Source organism: Nuphar pumila, chromosome 13, assembly GCF_984573655.1.
Source record: "Nuphar pumila chromosome 13, dmNupPumi1.hap1.1, whole genome shotgun sequence".
In the NCBI taxonomy this organism is placed as follows: Eukaryota; Viridiplantae; Streptophyta; class Magnoliopsida; order Nymphaeales; family Nymphaeaceae; genus Nuphar; species Nuphar pumila.
In genome coordinates this window covers 29,581,079-29,605,579 of record NC_143261.1, presented here as the reverse complement: position 1 = coordinate 29,605,579, position 24,501 = coordinate 29,581,079, and the positions used below count along the sequence as shown (strand labels likewise).

Below are 24,501 nucleotides of genomic sequence, written 5' to 3'. Positions count from 1 at the left end.
ATGCAGCTGCTTAGCGCATAACACAACCAGTGCCCTATCACATCTCTGTTGCACCACATACCACGCGCTTTGGCAGCATCGAGCACAACTCCTGCGCTATGCAATTCTAAACGTTGAACACCCTCAGTCAAGATGCATGAGTTATGCCTCTGCAAAATGCATCTTCCTAATGTGCCAAACTAGGGTTGCCAGAGACATAGATTCAATAATTACTAATGTTGCTGTATTAGTAGCTAGATAACCTACTTGTATTGTTGAAAATGAATGTGTGTTGTTGTTTTCATTCTTGAGCTTGTAACCTAGCCTACGGCTAGACGAAACCTCCCTAAGCCTGTAATAATGTAAAAAATAGTGAGAGCTATCATTCGCACACACTACACTTGTGTTACAGTAGCTACATTCATTCTGTGTGCTAGATTTGAAGAGACCTATCGAAGGTCAAGTGTCTTCAAATTTGATCCAAAATTTAGGGTCCCAATAGAAAGATAAGAAGTACATAATTAATGAGCATCACACAGCCCGACCCCATAGCAAGATACTTGGTCGGCCTGCCAAGACTGTAGTTTGAGGTCAATTTTGTCAATTAATGACTCCCATAACCCCTATCAACTTGTTGTCGATAGGGATGGCAGTGGATCGAGGGACAACAGGGCCCTGCCCCACCTCGACCCATTTGGACCGGGGATAAAGGGCATGAAACAGGGATGGAGGCGAGGATAAAGGTTAAAATTTATCCTTGTGGGGGGATGGACTTTCGCTTTCCCCTGCCCCACCCCACCCCATCCCCGTCCCAATTCCCACCTTGCCCCGCCAGACCCCACCCCATCCCCAATCCTTTAAGGGATGACTATAGACCGAGGAGAAATGAGGCCCCACCTCACCCCCCTTTGGACCGGGGATGGAGGACTTGAAACAGGGATGGAGGCTGGGTGGAGGTTAAAATCCATCCCCGTGCGGGGATGGAGGTTCAAATTTTGAGACGGAGTGGGGGTGAAGACCTTATCCCACACCCTGCCCCGGTCCACTGCCATCCCTAGTTGTCAATGGGCAGTCCATGGAAGGTCATAGGAAGGGAGCTGAAGCGACAGTAGGAGATGGTGGTGGTTGCAAAGGAAGTGAGAGTGTCTAAATTAAACAGAAATACCTTCATTGATTTGGAGCCTCGAGATGCATGCGAACGCTTAAAGGATAGGATGCAAAAAAAATCAAATCATCTACTCAAGTGAAGCTTCACCAAATATAATAATAGTCATCTGCAAACTAAATTAGTGAGAAATCTCAACTATGAAAACGAATAGGGGCAGTGAAACTGGTAGCCAATGACTTGAGAAATAGGGAGGATAAGCCCTTAGCAACAATGTCAAAGAGGAAGGGAAAAAGTGGACAACCCTAGCACTGTCACAGACCTACTTCTTCAATAGGCCAGTGTGGCATGATGCTCCTTCCTTACCGCACAAGCCTTTTGATCGCTCACTTGCCGTTGTTTAAGCTTTGATAACTGAGAGTGCAAGAAAGCGAGAAAATAGAGAGGGAGAGAAATCACAATCACTCAAAAACAATCACAACGAGGGTGAACAAAAGAAAGCTTTTCACATTTGCATTCATTCACATTTTTGCTCGAGAGCTCGTTACAGTCCAGATCTATGGGTTGAGCCTTCAGAGTATTTATCAACCTGAACCAAAGTATATGGGTTGCCCAAAGAAAGTTCCAAGTGATTTGACACTTTATATCAAGACTTAACCAAAGCAAAACAGACTCTAGATACAATTGTACAAAGTAGGTCGCAGGAGAATAAACTACTCCCTTCAAGTCCTATGTCGCCCTCGGCGCCATCTGTTTTGTGGTAGGCCCTGACTTCGGTCGGATAACAACTCTTTATCCAGAATACTAGCTCCCATGTCAACTTCGTTGTCTCCTCCCACTGCACCAGATACTTTTTCACTTCGCCCAAGTAATTGACCTTGTGACAAAGGATCTTGCTGAGACGCTTCTTGGCCTGTTGTACTGTCGGGGCCCTCTACAGAATAAGAGTGCATTATAAATTTATGAGAATTAGGAGAGAACTAGGCATTTGCTTATTTTTAGATTTATAAATTTATTTTTTTTGTTTTGTTTTTGAAAAATCTCAAAATCAGATTTTTTAGTCGACCGATGAAATTCTAGTCGACTGAGGGTTATTTTTTAAATTTTAAATTGAAGGGACCTGATACCCCTTGGCTTTGTTTAGAAAGGGGCAATCATTTTTACGCTCATGTGTTTTCCCCTCTTCATAAGCAAAACACTCCCTCTCCTCTGTCTCTTCCAAAAACCCTAGGAGTGTCAGACGAACTCCTCTCGCCGAAATCCTCTTGCGATGACAGGGTGCTTCTTCAGCAGTTAACGCTTGTGACAACATCTTTTCACCTGCCATCATCCACAGTGTCTCCTCTTATTTCTGTTGCAGCCGAACCCTTTATCGCTTCTTCCTTCTTGCCTAAAATCCACGAAAACTCAACATCCCGTTTTAGTGGACTGCTCCAGCCGATTGATTTGGCTACTAACAGAAACCGTGATCGTGGAAGGCCTATTGTCCATCATATCCTCTCCAGCGAATCAACGGAGCACCATCCGCATCGCACGAAGGCTCCTCCAGATTTTCTTCGACAGATAGCTACCGTCCTCCACAAACCCTAGGAGATTTCAATCTCTTGTCGGAACCTTCTTGCCACGACAAAGTGATTTTGTAGCATTGGTTATCCTCCACGACGTCGGACGACATCTTCCTCCCACCAGATGACATTCTTAAAGCATTGGAAAGCCGACATCAACAATGTCTCCACCTGTTCCTCTCAAAGACCTTGTTGATCAGCCACTCCCTGCGATAGTGATTCTATTTGACAGGTGAATCTGTTTCGTTCTTAACGATCATGCCTTATCAGAAAACAACCTTCGCACAAGGTTCCCCTCCATCTACACCACAAGCACGTCATGGTTTTTCTCTTAGACTATTCAGAAATCCCCTTTTATATGATACTTTTGGATCGATTTCTGCACTTCCTATTTTACCAGGTCGAAATATTTTGTTTCACCTATTTTCTCGCTACAATATCAGAGAATTATTCATAGGCATTTCACATCTTTTTGACGTCGATGCATACCCCCTTCATTATCCTTTATTGATCTGTTTGTTTTACACTAATTTACAAATCAATCATGAAACTGGATTTCTTTCCTCTCTTGTTCGAGATGTTGAAATTGAGTTTGATTCTAAACTTCTTGGACAAATCCTAGATATTCCACCTTCAGAAACTCTTTTCAATACTATTGAACTTAATGATGAAAGAATTTTTGAACACATCCTTCTTCTCGGTGCATCTCATTGTCCTTTCAAGAATACCAATCTTCAAACTCGCGCTCGCATTGCTGGACGAATTCTTGCCCACAATGTTCTACCTAAAACTGGATCTTTTGATTACTATTCCACAGATCTCTCTATGGCTCTTTACATCTTATTTGGAAATATTTCTATCAATTGGGCCAACATGTATTTTACTATATTGTGGAAACAAAAACCCTTTCTTTCGTATGAATGTCTTCTTACTTGTATCTTCAAATATTTCAAAGTACCCCTAACCAATGAAAAATCTATTGAACAAAAGGAATTCTTTGATCAAACTATTTTTAAACGAATGAAACACACCTATCTTGTTCCTGCAAATTTTGGATCTCATGAATCCTCTGAACCATCACCATCTTCTATGACACCCCCATCTCAAGTAAAACGAAAGAAAGTCTCTACTAGTCAAGACAATGATGAAATTTTGCAACGAATTAAAGCTTTGGAGCTACATCAACATACCTTTCATGAAGATGCAACTCAACAACTTTCGTCAATTCAGAAGGACATTGCTGAACTTAAGGAGATGATCAAGCAACACTTCTCTTGAATTTTGTTTACTGTTATTGCTTTGATAAAATAACATTACTTTTCATGAACTTTGATAATTTCGGGGTTGTAATATTTTGAACTTGAATTTGCATTTTGCTTATGTTATGACCACACTTACTCCTTTTGATTATGACAAAGGGGAGAAAAAGACAAACATAGAAATTGCATCATGTGAAAGCATTGAAAATTGCATTCATGAAAAAGAAATAGAAATGCATGAAGTAATGATGGAAATGCAAAACAATCAATATATGATATATATATATATATATATATATATATGCTTTGATTGTGCTAACTTCTTATGTTTTGCAGTATATTGATAGGGGGAGTAAAATCTCCTTCTATGCATTTAAATGCTCCATCTTTGACTAGTTTGTCATTATAAAAAAGGGGGAGATTGTTATGACAATAAAGCCGTACACGATACTTCAAGTACAAGGTTTTGATGATGAACAAGTGAATCAACTATATTTCAGCTAAGGCAATGAAGAAAGGTGACAAGAATTAAAGAATTCGATGAAGAATCTTTGAAGATTAGTGTGCAAATGTAAAATTCATTAAATGTCTTAGATTCTTGTAAAAGCCTTACTTAGAGTCATATTTTGATTGCATTTCACCTAAAAAGTCTTTAGAAAAACTTTTATAAAAGAACCCTTCATGAAAATCATTTTAGAAAACTCTTTACTTAATTTTTTATGTTTATTAGTTGACCAACAGACTCACCAGTCGACCAACTTTTTCGTGCCAATTTTTTCTAAGCTAAAACGTCAATTTTCTGAATTAGTCGACTGAAGGTTTTATCAGTCGACCGGACAAAATGCTTATTTTCTGAAAAAAATAGCGGCAGTCGACTGAAGGTTTTATCAGTCGATCGGACATAATGTGTGTTTTTAAAAAAAATTAGCAGCAGTCGGCTGAAAGATTTTTCAGTCTATTGATGATATTATCAGTCGACTAACTTTTTCTTTAATCGACTAAGTTTCAAAACTTCAGATTTTTAAACAACTATGTTAAACACATTAGTCGACCGACGATCTGCTAATGTTTGATTTCAGTCGACTAACTATTGTTCTAGTCGACTAATTTTGTCATTTTTCTTGAAACTTTTAAAAGGCTTGTCTTTTCAATTTTCAAGAGATTTGATCGTTCAAAAGTGACTGTTTTGACACCCTTTTATACCTTCAAAGTATGAAATCTTTCAACTATAAATATGAGTGCATTTCACACTAAAAAACATCGAATTATATCAAATTACATTGAATTATTCTTTGCTTTTCATTCATATTCGTTTTCTCACTCACTTTATATTTTCACTCCAGTTTTTCACTCAAATTTCTTTGAGAGCTAGTGAATTCGTCAGTTGAGTATTTCAACAACCTCAAAAGCCATTTACATTCATAAGGAGAGCTCGTAGGTTGATTGTAAGTTAATTATTTTATTTTTCTGTAAAAGGAAAGTACTCCTTGGTTTAAAAGAGTTGTTTGCTTTCAGTAGGTTTGTTACTGAAAGTAGAACCAGATTTTGTTTGTATATTCTTGTGATTACACAAGGTTAATAGTGAAAATCTCAAGCGGGTTTTGCTTGGGGACTGGATGTAGGTATGGAAGACCGAACCAGGATAAACTCTTGTGTTCTTTGTGTGATTGCTTTGTGAATCTCAAAATCTTTCAAAATTCTATAGACGTTATTTAAAAGCACTATTCACCCCTCCTCTAATGCTCGTTGCCTCGATCCTATAACACTTTCAGTAAAGCCTTCAGTTGTATTTGTTTTCGAAAGAAGAAATTCTAAAATAATGTTTTACTAAAAAAAAAAATAGGGTTTTACAATTGGGCTACATGTGACTCTGGTTGTCAGATTTTTGTCCTTTGATTGGTGTAAGATTAGGTTTGTTTAAAAGGAATTCAAATCCATGGCGCAGAAATTGGCATGTATGATTGTATATGACCCATGGGGTCCCCCTTTATAAATTTGTTGATAATCTTAGAATAAACAGGTTGGGGTCCGCCTAACCCGAGGTTTCTTATGTCGAAAAAAAAGAAAGAGGGTCTAGAATAACAAAAATACCCGAATGAGAAATGCATGAATGAAGGTCTTTATTCTTAACGTGGTGGTTTACTAATCCAATGTGGGATTTCTAGAGTTTCATATGCTTGCTTAATTTTGTTTAAAAATAAGGTTGGACATAGAACTCCAAAGCCATAAGCCAAAACAAATATTTAAATACCAATGGGTTTCCTTTTCTTTGTCTCTCAAGAAAACTCAAACGGGTTGGGCTGGGTAGGTGGGGCATCTCGTATCAGCCTTTTTATTTTATATGTTTTCTCCACCATGCAATTTCAGGCAATCATGCCAACTATCCATACTGGACACAACTTTTTACCTATAAAGTTTTATGAAAAAAAGGCATCTATCATTCGAGGAAAAGTGTGGGTCCATTGGGGACCAGATATTTAATGTGTTTGCAGATTCTGGGTTCCACTTTAACCAACTTGGAGCCCCGAGTCCAAACTTCTAATTGTGCTGAGACAGTTATTGCAACTAGTGGTGCTCAATGTGGGACCCTCACTACTTTTCATTTATATCTTATTTTCCCATATCCAGCCCTACCGGAGGGTTTACTTCTCACCCTTTTTATAAGGGGTATCCCCCATCATAAATAAGGGTCATGTATGTCACGCTCTCATGGGAAATTTTGTTATGTCCCTCCTCCTCCTCCTCCTCCATGCACTTTTTTTTTTAATGCACATAACGTTTCAATGTTAATCCACTATCAGCAAGGATGGTGGTGTAATTTCTGAAAGGATAAAAATCCAATAGATTTTGTCTTAATGCGTAGGCTGAAATTGATGGGTTTTACTTTTTCAAGATTTATTGGTTGTGTGAAAATCACAGGTCCTTCTTGTTAATAATATGACATCTTGTCGTATATTCTCATTTACAATATGAATTGACCAACCGAAAAAAGAAAAGAAAAGGAAGACCACCATCTCCTCCCTTCACTGTACCAAAGTGACAAGCAGAGACCCCTTATGAATAACAATCTCTAGAGTAGACGTTGGTCACTTTGATATTTTCATATTAATTTATTATTATCGTGATTTTATGTTGATATTAGCTTTTTCTTTTATTTGTATGTTATATCATGTTTTTATATTTCTTATATGTTGGTATTTTCTTGTGATTTCCTTGAATATAAAAAATCTATCACGGGATTTTCCCTCAGAAAATCCTGATACCGATGTTTTATCTCACAAGCTCGAACCAAAGGCCTTGAGGCCCAAAGATTCTCCCAAATGCAAAATTGTCATACTTGTTATGAGGACATAAAAATCATGTATAAAAACAAGAAAGGATTTAGAAATCTTTCCCTATTTTTTAGCAACAAGCCCCTGAATACTTGTAAAATGTCGATGGGGTCCCTGAGAAATAGGGGTGGCAATTTCTGACACGACCCGCCAACCCGCCTCTTAGGCGGGTTCGGGTTGGGCTTAAGCCAACCCGTTTAATAAACGGGTCGACCCGCGTAACCCGTTTATTAAACAGGTCGGGTTCGGGTTGGGGGTATGCCAACCCGCCAACCCGGCTGACTCGTTTAATAAACGGGTTAGGCGGGTGGGTCAACCCGCCAACCCGTCTACCCGACCCGCCAACCCGACCCGTCAACCCGACCCGCCAACATGTTTACCTGCCAACCCGATCCGTCAACCCGCCAACCCGACCCGCGAACCTGAAAACCCGTTTACCCGACCCAACCCATTTATTAAATGGGTTGGCGGGTCGTGTCGGGTTACCCGTTTATGAAACGGGTCGGGTTCGTGTTTGCCACAGCCGACCCGTTTAATAAACAGGTCGGGTTCGGGTTGAGGTATGCTGACACGCCAACCCGACCCGATTGCCACCCCTACTGAGAAATAAGGTACCATTGGAAAATAGGGACGGGGCTGTCATTATCATATATATATATATATATATATATATATATATATATATATATTTTACCACCCCATGAAAAAGAGTAAAAGGGTTACCAGTTCAGGCAAAACGACCCAAAGGCGTCTGCTTTTTAAGATTTTTGAATTTCAAGACAGTTGGGATGTAACAGGTGAAAAACTTCCATTTCTATTTCAGATTTGCTGTACATGTATAAGTATTTCGTGGAAAAAAATCATCTTCTACTCGTAATTTCAGATCAGTCAACAACTTTTGTAAAATCTCAAAAGCGCGTCCAGTTTTGTATAAACTGGCAAACACAACCCCACCATTGCCTCCATCCCCCCCCCCCCCCCCCCCGCGTAACACCCTTCCAATTGACAATGACATTGGCTGGATCCTTACCCTCCCAAAGAAACTTTGGGAAAATCAAATTCAATTTCGATTCATCTTCTTTGGTATGTTAAAAATAGGAGAGGGTGTTGTGTGTGCACACCCAGAACACATGTAGCTACAGTGCATGTTTCGGGGTCTCCACCTGAGAACCAGGTGGTGCTCAGTGAGGGTGTATGGGGAGCGGTACACGGACATCAGCCTGTACGATATACTGAGGTGTACGGCTCTCCCGTACACCCCACTGAGTGCCACGCGGTGCTCAGTGAGAACCCAGGAACACAGGTATGTGTTCCAATAGCCATGTAGCACAAAGAGAGGCTACTCAACACATGACAGATTATAGTGTGTTGCCTTTGCCGGTTTAGAAGAAGCATAATCCATGTCAAGTTTCAATTCGACCACCAACCTCTTTTTTTTTTTAAAGGCAAGCTGGGGTTAGGCAGACCCCTACAAGTTATACAACTATACCATTGGGCAAAGGCCCATCACAAGATGACGTGCACCAGCTGCTCCTACCAGACAAGCAGAGCCCCCATTGGTGACCACGAACTTTCTTCAAGAGCAACCCACAGACTAAGACTATCAAAATTATTTTTATGCAACAATATTGAGATATATAAAACCACTGCATTTTTTTTCCTAATCGGTGGTGACCTTTTGAGCGCATCGTATCTTTTTAGCATTATTTCGTCTTACAGGAATATTATAGTAAATTGCCATCTTTTTTAAATTACATACCTTTTCAATTCGACCCCACTAGTAGTAGGGATACAGGGTGGGTATCAGGAATTTCAGAAAATATTTAGACCTACAGAAAAAGATTCTTTTTGTTTCACTTTTTACACTTACTAAATACTTAATTTAGATTTTCTTTTTACCGGCGTCTAGGGTTTAAACGGTAAGTAGGTGCGCTTGCCTGTCTTTGCTTTGTTTTTTCAGGAAAGAACTCTATAGGATTTCTCCTCTCCTCCCACAGTTTACTATTGCTAAAACCCTAATGTCGTGTTTGTTTCTGTGTATTCCGATGGAAATTCTAGGGTTTTTTTGAGCCCCGTCATTCTCTCTTGTGCGATTTCTAGGGTTTTCCGTCGCTTTTGTTCCCGTGTTTTTCTTGGCTGACGCATCTGTCGCTCTGCCTATATGGAATTTTTCAATCCCGACCGATTCTGTGGAGTCCGAATCTGAGAGAATTTTCTGATACCCGTGTGCGATTTTCGATTGTTTCTATCGAATTTCAATAATTGGTGCCTGGACTGAATTTTTTTTGCTCTTTGTCTTTTGTATTTCTTAGTGGGTAGGTACGTTTGTTTGGGGGGGGCGGGGGGCGGGAGGGGGAAGGTCTCTTCTTGCCTAGAGAGCAAACAGGGAGTTCGAAATCTTCAGTTTCTATCGGAATTTCTACATAGGGTTTCATGAAAAGGGCCAAGATGACGAGCGATTGCGGGGGAAGTTCGGTATCGGATGCAGTCGATGGCTATGCGTGGAACAGGGAGCAGGAGAAGGCCTTCGAGAACGCGCTCGCGATCTACTCGGAAGATTCGAACGACCGGTGGGAGAGAATTGCGGCCTCTGTGGCAGGGAAGAGCGTGGAGGAGGTGAAGCGCCATTACGACATCCTCTTGGAGGATATCGACGGGATTGAATCTGGGCGCGTGCCTCTCCCCAGCTACGCCTCTTCTTCGGACTCATTTCGGGATGTCGCCGGGGAAAGCGGAGTTGGAAGGAAAAGTGCCCATTTTGGAAGTTTCCAGAATTCGGATTCGAGCTATGTGGCCGAGAAGACCGGGTCTCGGTCGGATCAGGAGCGGCGCAAAGGGATAGCCTGGACAGAGGAGGAGCACAGGTATTCTCTTACGGGTTTCAATCTCTTCATTTCGCAGTCGAGACCCATGTTGATTTTTCTCTGTTAAAATTCTCTGGGCTTTTGATTGGTGTTTTTGTGTTAATCTATTTTGTTGGTGGATTCATGCAACCGTAGTCAAGCGTGTTGTTAAATCACCACTACTGAAATTCGGAAGGGTTCATTTTTATTCTTTTCTGTTGGCACGAATAACTCTATGTTTGTTGTGATTGATAATGGAGTAACTCATGATCGATTGGATTGTGTTTTGGACTCTGAAATCTTTGGATTTCCTATCGATTCTGATTTCTTTGGGAATATCTTTCATAAGAAGAATCTGATATTGGTCGTTTATTTATGTTCTATGAGATCCTGTTTTAATTGGTACTTGTGGGGGCCGTAGTATGAGATTGTTTTATTTGAAGTACTACTGTGTTCCCGTTGATTCTGCAGGATGAATTGTTTTTTGTTGACCATCATTTATCTCGATCGGGCATACCAGCAGATATCGAGAATTGATTCTTTCTAAAGCCGGCTGTCATGGTTGGATCCATCTCAATTGGGATATTTGAAAGATAAGTTGGAATTGTGCTATGGTGATGAGGTTTTAGTATTTAGGGTCGTCTATGAGTGGAGCATCAACTTGTAGTGATCGATAACTCTATGAGTGGGGCATCAACTTATAGTGATCAGTAATTGATCACTACAAGTTGATGATGCTTCAGACTCACTTCAAATCTAATGATAGAGCTCCACATTAATATTAAGAGCAGAATGTGTTCATACTTCATAATGAATGCCATATTGTGGGAACTTTCAGATGAAAAATTGCAGCAACTGCTATTGTTATTGGATCTGATTCAGCAGGGGATTTTACAACCCCTGTGCTAACCAGATTTGTGCAGCTATATAAATGCTCTGTGTGCTTCATGTCACAGTGGCATGGCTTGTAGCCTTATATGTGTAACAGTTTGGTACTTAGCATAGCTTTTTATAGAGAGAGAGAGAGCACATCTTCTTATCATTCTTCAGTGAAGATTGAGCAACTATCTAACCAAATAGCCCATGTATAAAATTGAGACCTGTTATCTTTTTTGCTTAATATCGATATAGGCAAATTGGGATCAGATATCTTTTCTTCTGTCTTATTCCATTAAACTTTTTTTCGGTTTCAGTGACTATCTTGTTGAACAACTCAATGTAACTAATAGAACAGCCCATGTACACAATTCAGATCTTGCATGTTCTTTTGTTAAATGTTTGTTAAAAATATCTCCTCAGTCTACAAGGATGTCTTTTCCCTTGTTTTGAGATTTCACAAATACTTTTCAGAAAGACTCGAGAGGCTTTTTGTTTACCAAGTGTAGCTTAGACTAGTATTTAAGTTCTGATTTCAACTTCAACTAAATCCTGCCTTTTGAACTAATTTTATTTTATTTTCATTTCATACAACAACAACAACAACTACGCCTTCATCCCAAAACAATTGGGGTCAGCGATATGAACCAAAAAAGAAATTCATTTTGGGTCTTCCACATGAATCCTTTTCCTCCAATCATTTCTATCCAACGCCATGTCCTCGGTGAGGTTCAAAGCATTCATATCCTTTCCTATCATCTCCATCCAAGTCTTCCTAGGCCTACCCCTACCTCTTTTAACTAATATATTTTCCCATTTCTCCAACCTTCTAACTGGAGCATCATTAGGCCTTCGCCGAATATGTCCAAACCACCGTAAACGATTCTCTCGCATCTTATTCTCAATGGGTGCAACACCTACCTTCTTACGTATCTCTTCGTTCCGAATCTTATCTTTTATTGTATTTCCACACATCCATCTAAGCATCCGCATCTCAGCTACACTCATTTTTTGAATATGATGTCTCTTGGCAGCCCAACATTCTGTACCATATAGTAAAGCGGGTCTAATAGTCGTCCTATAAAACTTTCCCTTCAACCGCAATGGCATTCTACGATCGCACAGCACTCCAGTAGCACTTTTCCATTTCATCCACCCAACCTTTATCCTATGATTTACATCTCCATCAATTTCTCCATACTTTTGAATGATGGATCCCAAATATTTGAAATAATCATTCACCGGTATATCTTGCTCACCAAGCTTCACTACACTCCCATCACTACTTCGTTGCTTACTAAACCGACATTCCATATATTCAGTCTTACTCTTACTCAACTTAAAACCTCTAGCTTCCAATGTCTGTCTCCATAATTCTAACTTAGCATTAACCCCAGCTCTAGACTCATCAATCAAAACAATATCATCAGCAAACAACATACACCACGGTACATTTTCTTGAATTGATCTCGTAAGCTCATCCATCACTATCGCAAATAGGAAAGGGCTTAAAGCAGATCCTTGATGTAACCCAACCGTTATCGGAAAATTGGTTGTCACCCCTCCACAAGTGCGGACATTGGTTACTACTCTTTCATACATATCTTTAATTATACTAATGTACTTGAGAGAAACACCTTTCTTCATCATTGTCCACCAGAGAACGTCCCTAGGTACTCTATCGTATGCCTTCTCTAAATCAATAAAAACCATATGCAAATCTTTGTTCCTCTCTCTATATCTTTCAATAAGTTGTCTAAGAAGATGTATAGCTTCCATAGTTGATCTTCCAGGCATAAAACCAAATTGATTCTCCGATATCATGACAACCTTCCTCAACCTAGACTCAATCACCCTCTCCCAAAGTTTCATAGTATGACTCATGAGTTTTATACCACGATAGTTTGTGCAATCTTGTATATCACCCTTATTCTTATATAAAGGCACCAAAGTACTCTTCCTCCACTCATTAGGCATCTTATTTGTTCGCCAAATCAAGTTAAAAAGATTTGTCAACCATTCTAAACCTTTCTCTCCTAAGCATTATTATAACTTTTTGGCATTATTTTAACTTTTTGGCTTAAAGCAGATCCTTTATTTTCATTTCATATTTTGGCATTATTATAACTTTTTATCCACCTCAAATTTTTTACTGTTTAGATTTCATGGTGGTCATTTTAGTTCAATAATGCACTCACGTATAGGCCTATTGTTTGTGGTGTTTAGTGCTCGTGGAAATGAATCATATGATATGATTCAAATGTGAAGTTTTGACTTATTATTGTTCATATTTGAATCTGGGTACAGCATAGTCTCTTCCAATGTGATAAAGTTACATTTTCTCTATTTTTCTTTGATGAAGGGATATTTCCATGGGTTTGCCATGATATTGTTGTGTTGAATGATCCTGGTTGCTTGTTTTCTGTCCTTGTAGCGCATACTATTGTAGTTTCTGATTGGGCTGGTTCTGGCTCTACACAAATTAGCTGTTTTGACCATCAATGTTTCAGGAAAATTATCTTAGTGGCCAATCTTTATGCTTGTGTTAGTAGGAACTGAACAATGGAAAGCAATGAAATACAAGGAAACAAACCGACAAAGAACTATGCTGTCACTAAAATAATAAATAGCCATACAACTTATTACTAAAATTTGTTAGACCACCTTTGTTGAGCTGGACCTAGGTATTGATTGTGTGGGTGGTCTTTGAATTACAAACTATTAACGTTTTGAAAGATTCCTGATCTTTTTTTGCTCAAGTAGACTGTTTTTGTTTTATAACGTGTCATGTACTCTAATCTACAGATTGTTTTTGCTTGGATTGGAGAAGTATGGAAAAGGCGACTGGCGCAGCATCTCAAGGAACTTTGTGATTTCGAGGACACCTACGCAGGTGGCCAGTCATGCTCAGAAATACTTCATTCGCCTCAACTCTATGAACAAAGACAGAAGGCGCTCAAGCATTCATGATATCACCAATGTTGGTAATGGCGACATGTCATCACCTGAAGGTCCTATTACAGGTCAAACAAATGGAGCTGCTGGAACAGCTGGAAAACCTACCAAGCTGCCCATTCAGCCGCATTCAGGTGTCGGTGTATATGGGACTCCTATAGGCCAGCCCATTGGTGGACCGCTTCTCTCTGCTGTAGGAACACCAGTAAGTGTACCTTCTCCTGGCCATATGGCATATGGTGTCCGTGCACCAGTTGCTGGAGCCATAGTTCATGGTGCCCCTATGAACCTTACCCCGATGGCATACCCAATGCCACAGACATCGTCAGCTCACAGATGATCACAGTAGCTCTCACACCAAATGTATAAAAAGGAAGAAAAAAGATATCGCCGAGTGGCTGTGTAGTGCTTGTGCTATTTGTCATAATTTCTTTGTAGATTAATAAGACGATAATGGTTTATCGTTGGGCTATGTTGATTTTTGCAAATTCATATTATGTTGGAATAAGCCGTGGAAGAAGAACTGGGTGATGTATATGCAGTTCCTGTAAATGTTAGTGGTGGGCAGCACTTTGATTTCTTTACTCCCATGCTCTTCCTTCCCCTGCAGCAGCCGTTATTTTCGGCACAGATTTCTACTGAAGTTGCCATTTTTGAGTAAAGCTATAAATTTCTGCTAAAGACACACACCCTCTTTTGGTTTATTTGTAGTTATTTTTTGTATCTGTACTTTGCAACCGTTGGGCGTTCTCCTTTTGGCTAAATCACTGTCTCCATTGTGCTAGCAAACATTACACAAGGAAATCTGGACTCTAATATGCATGAAGTTGTCTGAATCCGATGGTACAGGACCTCTCTCTCTCTCTCTCTCTCTCTCTCTCTCTCCAATGATAGTTGCCATGGTCTTTCTATTTTTGAAAATTGTGCGGGTGGCTTAAATGTGCTTAAGTCACGCCAAATTCAAATAGAAGTTCAATTTTCACTATTAAACGTTAAAAACGAAAATACGATTGGCAAACAAGTGTGGTCTGTTAATAGCACGCATTCTGATTGTAGCAAATTCTTTCTAGTTGAAGTGAGCCTATTAAGTAAACAAAATATGCTAAGAAGTGTGGGAGTTCCTTCTGTCAAGGCAGGGCCACCAGGAACCAACCAGCGATCATCACCCTCTTGGTAAACACCAAGATCTCCACACTCAATCCTGCACGTATTGCAAACACTAGGACAAAACACCAGCTTGTAGTAGTCCCCATATTCCTCTATCCTGAACCAATTGTTCAGTGTGGTTGGGCCTGGGTTCCCAACTACCCCACTAAACCTCACAAACCGCTTTCCGGTTGCTTACCATCGATATCTTGTACCTGCCCCGGTTCAGCTTCGGCCGGGCTGGTCGAGATCAATAAGAGATGCTTGGGAGAAGATGATCAACATGGTTCTTAGGATGATGAGAAACGAGTGGAACTTCAACGTTTTATAGACAGCATGGTGTAAGATCACACTTCACACCTAAAGTCAAGGGTCTACATTGAAAAGATCTAAGTCAAGCGGATTGGTTTTCAAAAGCAATGGCTTGGATGGTGGTGAAACCAGGATTAATGGCTGCGGATAAGGATGAGTTAGAGGGGTTTGGTGACTATTTTGTGATCTACTTCCAGTTTGGCAATTCCTGAAATTTCTTGAACAGTTGTTTTCAACGAATTAAAAAGTGAAACTGTGGTGTTTGAAAGCTTTTGCTCTTTTGTCCTCTTGCAAACTTTGAAAAGTATGATGATGATTCATTGATCACTAGGTCTATATTTTGTCGAAAAGGAGACTCTAAAAATTGATGATTAATTGTTCAACGTTCTTGCTTTGGGTCCCGAAGAGCTCCATCCGATCGATGTTCGTTTATTTGGTATAAATATATATATATATATATATAAATATATATATATATATATATATATATATATATATATATATATATATATATATATATTTTTGTTAAAAGTCAAGCTCAATGCCGCCATGGGCGAATTAACTGCAATCACATTGCATACTTTGAGTGTGCCATTACACCTGACCACCCTCTGTCTGTTGTTAAAAAAAAAAGGATTCCATCCTTTGACACAAGATGGGTTTCATTCTCTGTCTATCCTTAAGCGTCCAGCTAAAGCAGATCAATTGGCTAGGATTGAATCCATCATATGTCAAATGATGATTGGATCTGTATTCTGCTGATAGGCTGTATCCCAGAGGGCGGTCAGCTGCAGCGGCATGCTCAAAGTTTGTGATGAGATTGCAGCTGATCAGCCCCTAGCTCGGCCTCAGTTCCAAATGTGAGGCCCTAGTTTGACTCCGACTGATCACTAGCCGCTGGAAACCCGGCATGGAATTGAAGCTTGATGCGATGCAGATGACTCCACTCTGGCTGTGGTTTTCAGGTTTGCCAATCGAATTATCGGACCCTTCTTTTATTGTCTTGGTTTGCAAATAATTTGGGTGGAGTCTTTATTGGTGTTGATCAGACAAACAAAACCCTAGGATGATTGTCTTTTGCACGGGTTAGGGTTGAGGTTCCCCTTAATTTTGTGCCTATGGCCTCGTTAGAGGTGGAAATTGAAGTAGGGAGAGCTTTTTGTCAAGAAATTGTTTACGAAAAATTTATTTGTTTCTGTTTTGATTGTGGCTCCGCCTTCTCATTTGGGGGTTGTCTGCTCGTTGAGTGAGAAGGTGAATGATCCCACTCTTAAGAAGGAAGATGAGTGGAAGAATGTAAAACGTCGTTTGGAGAAGCCGGTTACTAATCTTCTATCGGATTCAAATAGATTTGAGACTTTAGATGTGGAGGAAGAGGTGCATAATGTTCATGTCACCCTGGAAGAGGGCAAATTGCATACAGTCCCGACGGATATTCTTGAGGAGAATAGGGCAAGGACCCTGATCACCAAGTGTTTGATTCGGTGACTATGAGAGATGATGTCATGACTAGCAACAAGTGGTTCTAGAATATTCGAGCTTTGTACTTATAGTCAAGATTGAAGATGGGTCACCTAAGGAGGTGTGTTGTTGTTTGGCTGAAAATTTGTAGCTTTTTGAACCAAACTCTTTGGTCAAATAAATTTTTTTTTTTGAACCAAACTCTTTGGAAAATGAGTTTTGGAGGAAAAGTTTGAAATTTGTTTAGTTGAACATTTTTTAAAAACATATTAAATTTAAAATGTGTAGAGTTGACTTGGAGGGTAAGGTCTTCAAAGGTCTTGTCAATTGAATTTTAGACTTTAGATTCAGATTCAACCCGATCCAATTCTATTTGGTTCGGTCTGATCTTAGTTTGACTTTGATAAATCTTTTTATCATTCATTTTTTGATAATTTTAGACCAAAAAGATTTAATGCATTTTTAAAAAAGATTTAACACCAAAATGGTATGGAAGGTTGACCAACCAATCTAGGATAATTCTGAATTATAGTTGAGTGCACCACCTAGCCCAACGTTATGAACGTTAGTGAATGTGTGAAAGGCTTTAAGAGTCATTAGTAGGTACATGCAAGGCTTTAAGAACCGGAGCATGCTAAATGTTGCGGTCAATGGATCTTCGAGGACTTGTTGATCAATCATCTAACTAACTCAGTTCTATGTATACCTTGAAAGGTCCCTTAGTTTGAGTGTGACTTGACAAAGTTGGCTAGTGTAGACTTCTTTTTCTTTTCACTATTATATTAAAAGTTGTTCTATTTTTCTTTGTGGGGCTGCTTAGGATAATTGTGTCGTGGTAGCCGATTGCCTTAATGCGAAAAGTTGCAGGCTTTGTTGTATGCTAGAAACGAAGTTGCAGTTCACCCTTTTACACCCAGGCTTTTATCCGAGGAAACAACTCTCTTTTAAGAAAACATCATAGTGTGCCCCTCCAAGCCAATTCGGTTCTTATCATCACCCTGATTGCCATCTGAATCTTGCAGAAATTTCAACCGTGAAAATTGGGGAACCTTAAGAAGAGGAGGGGAATTAGATCCATTGTAGTGCAGGGTGACTCTAGCCCTATTGGAGACTCCATCTGGTGAAGTTTACCCTTGCTCTTTTAAGTAGTCCGGATGCAGTGTCTCCTTGTATTTTGTTGACTAATCCCTTTGCACATAATGGTGGTGATGGGCCAAGTAGGGAGCAAGTGTCGGAATTGGATGCACCTCCTACCTGTCCCGACAAGATGAGAGTGAGATGGCTTTTGCTCCTTCCAGAAAGAAGGTTAAGGCTAGAGTAAGAGATAAGCTCCGATCTAGAGCCCCTCTTCTTACTTACAAGCTTCGTGAAAATTGCCTTGTTCCAAGAGAGCCATCTCTTAATAATGGTCATAAGTTTTGAATAACGAATGAGTTTCAAAAATTGATAAATCAAGATAAATCATTCATGGATCAAACTTCTAACTAGGGATGAACTTCAAAATTTGAGTACTCATCTATGGATCAAGTTCTAACAATGATTGACTCTCAGAAATCTTAAAATATAAGGCAGAATGCATAACCAAAGTTTTTCAACCGTAAATACATTTTGAAAATGATAATCCGCACTATGTATTGTATAAACAAGGCTTTTAACCGCACACAATGCATGATAAGACAAGTTGCATAAAGTATTTTTAACCTTGAATGTAGTAAAAAAATGACATTATACATGAGTAATATAAGAACAAGGCTTTCAAAATGATAAAACAAACAAGAACAATATACGAGAAGCACCATTAATAATAGTGCACATCATTTTTCTACTATGAATGTATGACAAAAATGTACTTGGCATAAGGAAAAATACATTGAATGAGCCATGGCTTTATCCATGAAAAATTCTTGTTCATACTTACATGCATTACAAGAATGCATGTTTGTATGAATTGAAAATTAGAAGAGCTTTAAAATAAAATTCAGAATACAATAGATGAAAGATGAAGGTGGGTTGGTCTGCAGAGCAGCTATGCCTGATCTAACTCAGGTGATGTCTAGCTGCAAACCAGAAGTGTTTTTTGTTCTTGACACCATGCTTTCTGCTGAGAGGCTTGCTTGTATTTCTCATCGTTTTCATTCTTATAACTTGGGTTTCTAACCATCTTTATGCGAGTGGGTTAGGCTGAGTAGTTTGTTTGTGGGACAGTAGATGTGTTTATTTGCTGGAGGTGAATATCAACACTTATATTGACCATACAATCAGGATGTTCCTTCATAGACTGATTCACCAAAGCTTCAACAATTACTCGTGAAGACTCCATTCATTTATTTTTTTTATGAAAACAAACATCCGAACTCTTCTTCGTAGTGAAGACCACAAAGGCGATTATTACATAATCGCTTATTCAGTTTTTATTCTTGGTAACATGGACTGTTGTGGCACATCAGCTCTGGTTGGACCTTTTAAACTTCACTGCCAAGCTATTGCTACCAAGAACCAACCAGCGAATATCATTCTTATCAAGGTAAACACCAAGGTTCCCACACCGAACCCTGCAAGTCTTGCAGACACTAGGACAAAAGACCAGCTTGTAGTAGTCACCTTCTTTTTCTATCCTGAACCAATTGTTCAATGTGGCTGAGCCTGGGTTCCCAACCACCCCACCGTACCTCACAAACGTTTGCCGCGTCTTCTTGTCGATGGGAGCCAAGGTCCAGACGGGCAGATCGGGGCAGATGTTTGATTTGTAGGACTCGATGTTGAGGTCTGTCGACAGCTGGACCGAGTTCATACCGTTGACCGGCCTAAAAGTTGAGGGAACTCCATCTTGAGTGGAAATGTCTACTTGGGTAACATAAAGTGGACATTGTGCTCCTTTGCGAGAACCTGACTGCAAGCCACCAAAGCTATCTTTTTGGGCGGGCAATATGTAGTAGCAGATGCCAGCTTCGAGTGGCTGACCGTCTGTGTCTCTGACCCAGTCTGGCTGGGCTCCGGCTGAGGTGGTTGAGATCAAGAAGAGAATGGCTAGTGAGAGGATGGGCGACATGGTTATTTGGATGAAGAGAAACGAGTGTGGGTTGGCCCTTTTGTAGCCAGCATGTTTGGCGACCTTAGTGCTGCTTTCAACTTAGGGGTTCACACTCCGCACTACACGGATCTAAGTCAAACAATTTAGACCGTTGATTCTCCAAATCAATGGTTTAGATGTTGGAGAGACCAATTGATGAACAGTGGCCATGTGGATGTAGATAAGGCAGATTCCGTGGGGGGTGGGGCCCAGTGAGCATGTTGTAAGATTTAAACAACTTTGAATTTGTCCTCTTAAAAGCTTTCAAAATAGACTAAGCGTCGGTAGGGCCTGTAAAAACAACCTAAACATCAAAAGTGAAAACCAGTTTTCTTTTTTTATTTATGAAAGGCAAGCTGGGGTTAGGCAGACCCCTACCAGTTGTAAGGATACCATTGGGATTTGAATTTGAACTTGCAACGTCCCAACACAAGGTGACGTGCACTAGCTGCTCCTACCAGACAAACGGAGCCCCCGTTGGTCAAAGTGAAAACCAGTTACCACAACCTGAATGGGTAGGAAGGACTCTGAAAATTTGCAGGCCTTCACAACTAATTGCCCTCGATCATGAGTTACTGGGGATGAAAGCTGATATGAAAGAGAACCTTCAAACCACTGATGAACACACGTTTCACCGGTTAAATCTTTTGGTAATCAATAGATTAAGTTCCCCTACCATAGAATACAGCCAGGCTCTTGCTTGTAAAATTGACCGTACATGACTCGGGAAAATATAACCCAGCTTCATCACAAGCTTCCTTTGAGATGTGTGGGCAAGAACTCACATCCAAATGATTCAATGATTTGCAGCAGTCGAGCAACACTCTTATCCCACTTACAGTAAGCTTTGTGCAGTTGCTGGCTTTCAAAGTCCTTAAACGGGATTCAGTTTCCTTTACAAAACCAAAGAAAGAGTCGTCGGTTATCTTGTCGCAATGTGAAATGCAAAGCTCCTCTAGATTGAAGCAGTGTGAGAAGATGCATTTCAAGGAACCGTCAGAAATGTTCGAGCACCAGTCCATCAGCAGATTCCTCAGGCTGCCACTAGAGGTGAGCGCCAGATGTGTTATGGACTCGTCGGTGATATTTCTGCACCCACTAATCACCAGTGTTTCCAGACTACTGCAACAATTTGCCAAGGAAAACAAAGAGTAATCACCAATCTTGAAGCAATCTGAGAGTTTCATAGTTTTCAGAGAGGCCCTGCAGGCATTGGCAACGCTTGAAACCCCAATATCTCCCACTTTGGTACATTTGCTGATGTCGATAATCTTGATCTGATGGCAACCTTCAGCCAAAACATACAGTCCAGTGTCTGTAATATTGCAGCATCCGTGCAAAACCAACTCCTCAAGATGATGGCAGCTTTTGGATAAGACATGCAGGAACCTGTCAGAAACTAATTTGCAATTAGAAAGATTAAGCTGCTTCAAGCGACAGCATCCTTCAGCAATGGCTGACAATCCCTTGTCTGATATCTTTGTGCAATGGGAAACATCTAATGATTGCAGGTAAGGAAGACCTTTACCAAGCTGCTCCAATCCGACATCCGTAATGTCTGTACACATCAAAGGGATTATTGAATTGTAAAAAGGCTCCAATTTCAAAAACTCACAAGAGAATTGAGAGAATGGATTAAAGAAACAAAACTGTATTCAAACTCTCCCACATTCTTCTTCTAGTGTACAACAGGCGATCAGACAGTCTAAAACCTCCTAACAGTATCATCAATCCAGTGCTACTCATACTTATCAATTGGAAAGACAATCTGGCCAATGCATACGCTAGACCACACGCACAAAGTCGCGGAAGTATCTCAAAATTGAGAGTGATAGAGCTGTTCCAATGCAGATAAGGTGTTATTCTCATGTCAGAGCTAGGCATAAACAGAACATCAACTAAAGTTGTGCATGTAACTGGTAGATGTAGAAAGGAACAACTTGAAGGTCAAAAGAAGTCCCATCCATGACTAGATACCCGTTAAGCTTGTTTGCACCAGTGTTATCTATTCTTATCTAGAACCTCAGGCAACCAGATGGTTACCAGCAAGAAACTGATAAAAAAAACCCATGAAACATCAGTTGCGGGTGCTTGAGAACCAAATATTGGATTGCCAGTGCCAAGAATAGTGCAGTCCTGCCTAAAATGCTACTTTAGAACAGTTTCTTACACCAAACGCAAATTGAATGTTCTTTCTATATAATCCTATTCTATTTAGTTGATAAAATAAATATTCTCTCAAGTTCATCTGAAAAAATTCCACTGCCCTTGATGAATCAAATCACCATATTGATTCAACTACCAAAAGCTGACAATAAAAAAACCATCAAAAGGGATCTGAAAAATCCCAAAGGCATTAAAGACAAGGAGAAAAATAAGGTTTTGCACTTCCTCTCTTTTCATAGAAAGAAATGAGAGAAAACAAAATGTCAGATTCGCTGTCACCATTTTCCCTTTTCTGGTTTCCAAACTGAGAAAATTTGGTAAGCAAACATATTTAAATTCTCCTTTGAATATACACTAACCCTTGCCATTTCTTTTCTTCTCTTGCTTGTTTCAGTTTTGGGTCAATAACGATGGCACAGTTTCAGTTCACGTAGGCTGAATTTATTCATTATGATGCTTTCCTGCACCATTTTCTTCATTTCCCTTATCTCTTCTTGTGATTCATTTTTCTCTCTTTGCCAGTGTGCACGTGTGTCTGTGCACAAAGCGAAGGAGATGTTGGCTTACGTCCACACTCGCATTCTTAGGTTTGTCATAATACATCTCATGTTCTGCTAACTCATTTTCTCTCTTCATAATATTTGTGTCTCTTCTATCTACAAAACACAATCAATTGTAATTTTCTAGAAAATCGTTGTTTATTTTCAACTATCACAATTCCTCTTTGAATCTCTGGTAACAAATTTCTGGTATTGTTACTTATGATTTTCCCCTATATACTTTGAAGTTTACGTGGAATTCAAAGGCATCCAAAGTTTACTCTTAACTACTCGATACAATAATGCATTGCATAAATTTAACCATTAAAAACTGAAATCACCAAAAACAAATATCTCAGGAAACCGCATCAAGATCTGAAAACAAACAGAAAACAACATTTCTACAACATGGAAAGCAACACTCTGCAAACACGAAATAATTTATACTTTACGACCTGTAGAGCAATCCATACCATACAAAACTCCCAATTAATGAAAACTTGATTAATCAATTTATCAAAACAAATTCCACCGACAGTACTCTCAACAAACAAGCCACAATGAATCCAAATACCAAAAACAGAAAATGACAAAAAAAAACATCAAAAAGTATCACCCATGAAAAATTAGAAAAAAAAGGGGAAAGAATCTAAATAAGACTTTAAGAAAGGAAGAAAGACCATACTTTTACAATGTGACAAACTGAGGATATGCAGGCACTTGAATCCATGCGCAATCACGGTGAGGTCGTCGTTGGTTACGCCGGGAAAGAACGACCTGGACGCAGACTGGGACATGTCCAGCTCGAGGGCTCTGGAGAATCTGGCGGCCATCTTCCGCAGCATCAACGGCCCGGCCCTCACGCAGAGCTTCTTCCTCTCGATGCTCTGCAGGAGGAGCCATCTCTTGCACACGAGGGAGTAGGTGTTTCTGTCCCCGTCGCTCTGCAGCTTCGCCAATATCACCCTCAACTCGTCGTCCGTCAGGGCGTCGTTTATGCACAGCTCGCCCTCCCTCTTCGCCATTGAATCACACGCAGATAAAGGAGAAAAGAAGAAGGGGAGGAGCAAAAAGGAGGGATTTTGATGGGGGGCTCAGTAATACAAAACCCTAACCCTAATTTATGCATACATACTCCCAAAAAGTGATTCTCTCTTCACCACAGAGGGATTCAGCGACAAGACTCAGGAAAGTGACTCTGAGAAGGGACGGGGAAAAAAGGAGGAATCCTAATGGACTCCAGGATCCGAAAAAACCCTAACCCTAATTGGGCCCTCCCCTTTCCTCTCGTCGTTCCCTGCAGAGAGTGAGGGGGAATGAAAAAGGAAGGTGGAATCTTTACGCTTTTATCATGGATGATCTTAGTCAAGGACATAAATGGGTTTTGACTTTTAAGGTGGGGCCAGAGATGTACACGGATCGGAGTTATATCGTGATCCGATCCGATATAGTTGGAGGCAGCCAAACACCAGTTCGGAAGAATACGAGTAGCTATCTATCCCCCAAAATTCCCAATCAAGAGTCGGATCTTGTCAGGTCCAGAATGAGACACAGTTATTGATTTGGAAGTAAAATAATAAAAACGAATCCATTAACTAATTGGGCCGGCAACCGGTAGCTTAGAGAGCCTGACACGAGAGTTGAGGATTTGGGTTATATGATGATGCTTGTTTGGGAGAAGGACGTTGAGATGGTTGTTTATAAGCAAGTGGAAAAGAAGCGAGACACATTCTCTCGCCTTCCTACTTGCACTCAAAATGGGTTTACCTGTGAAACACGGACGTTCAAGTGTCGACAGGTCAGTTTAATCCAATTTTGACCGTCTTATGACAAGTTTAATTGGATCTAGACCCAAATTCAATACTAGCACCTCAACTCAAAATAAATCTTTTT

The 24,501-nt window shown here is 40.0% G+C and overlaps 3 protein-coding genes across 3 annotated transcripts; 1 reads left to right on the top strand and 2 right to left on the bottom strand.

Moving 5' to 3' along the window:
* The first annotated feature begins 9,187 nt into the window (after window positions 1–9,187).
* On the top strand, window positions 9,188–14,500 carry LOC149818226 (transcription factor SRM1-like). Its single transcript, XM_089985370.1, has 2 exons — window positions 9,188–10,104; window positions 13,765–14,500. Exons 1-2 carry the CDS (start codon window positions 9,674–9,676, stop codon window positions 14,252–14,254), a joined length of 921 nt encoding a protein of 306 aa, XP_089841496.1. The 5' UTR covers window positions 9,188–9,673; the 3' UTR covers window positions 14,255–14,500.
* Window positions 14,501–19,276: 4,776 nt separating this feature from the next.
* LOC149818225 (kunitz trypsin inhibitor 5-like) lies at window positions 19,277–19,882 on the bottom strand. Its single transcript, XM_089986176.1, has one exon. It carries the CDS (start codon window positions 19,880–19,882, stop codon window positions 19,277–19,279), a length of 606 nt encoding a protein of 201 aa, XP_089842302.1.
* A 405-nt stretch (window positions 19,883–20,287) lies between these two features.
* LOC149818224 (uncharacterized) lies at window positions 20,288–23,923 on the bottom strand. Its single transcript, XM_089984662.1, has 2 exons — window positions 23,294–23,923; window positions 20,288–21,461 (listed from the first exon to the last, which is right to left on the bottom strand). Exons 1-2 carry the CDS (start codon window positions 23,631–23,633, stop codon window positions 20,566–20,568), a joined length of 1,236 nt encoding a protein of 411 aa, XP_089840788.1. The 5' UTR covers window positions 23,634–23,923; the 3' UTR covers window positions 20,288–20,565.
* Window positions 23,924–24,501: the final 578 nt, after the last annotated feature.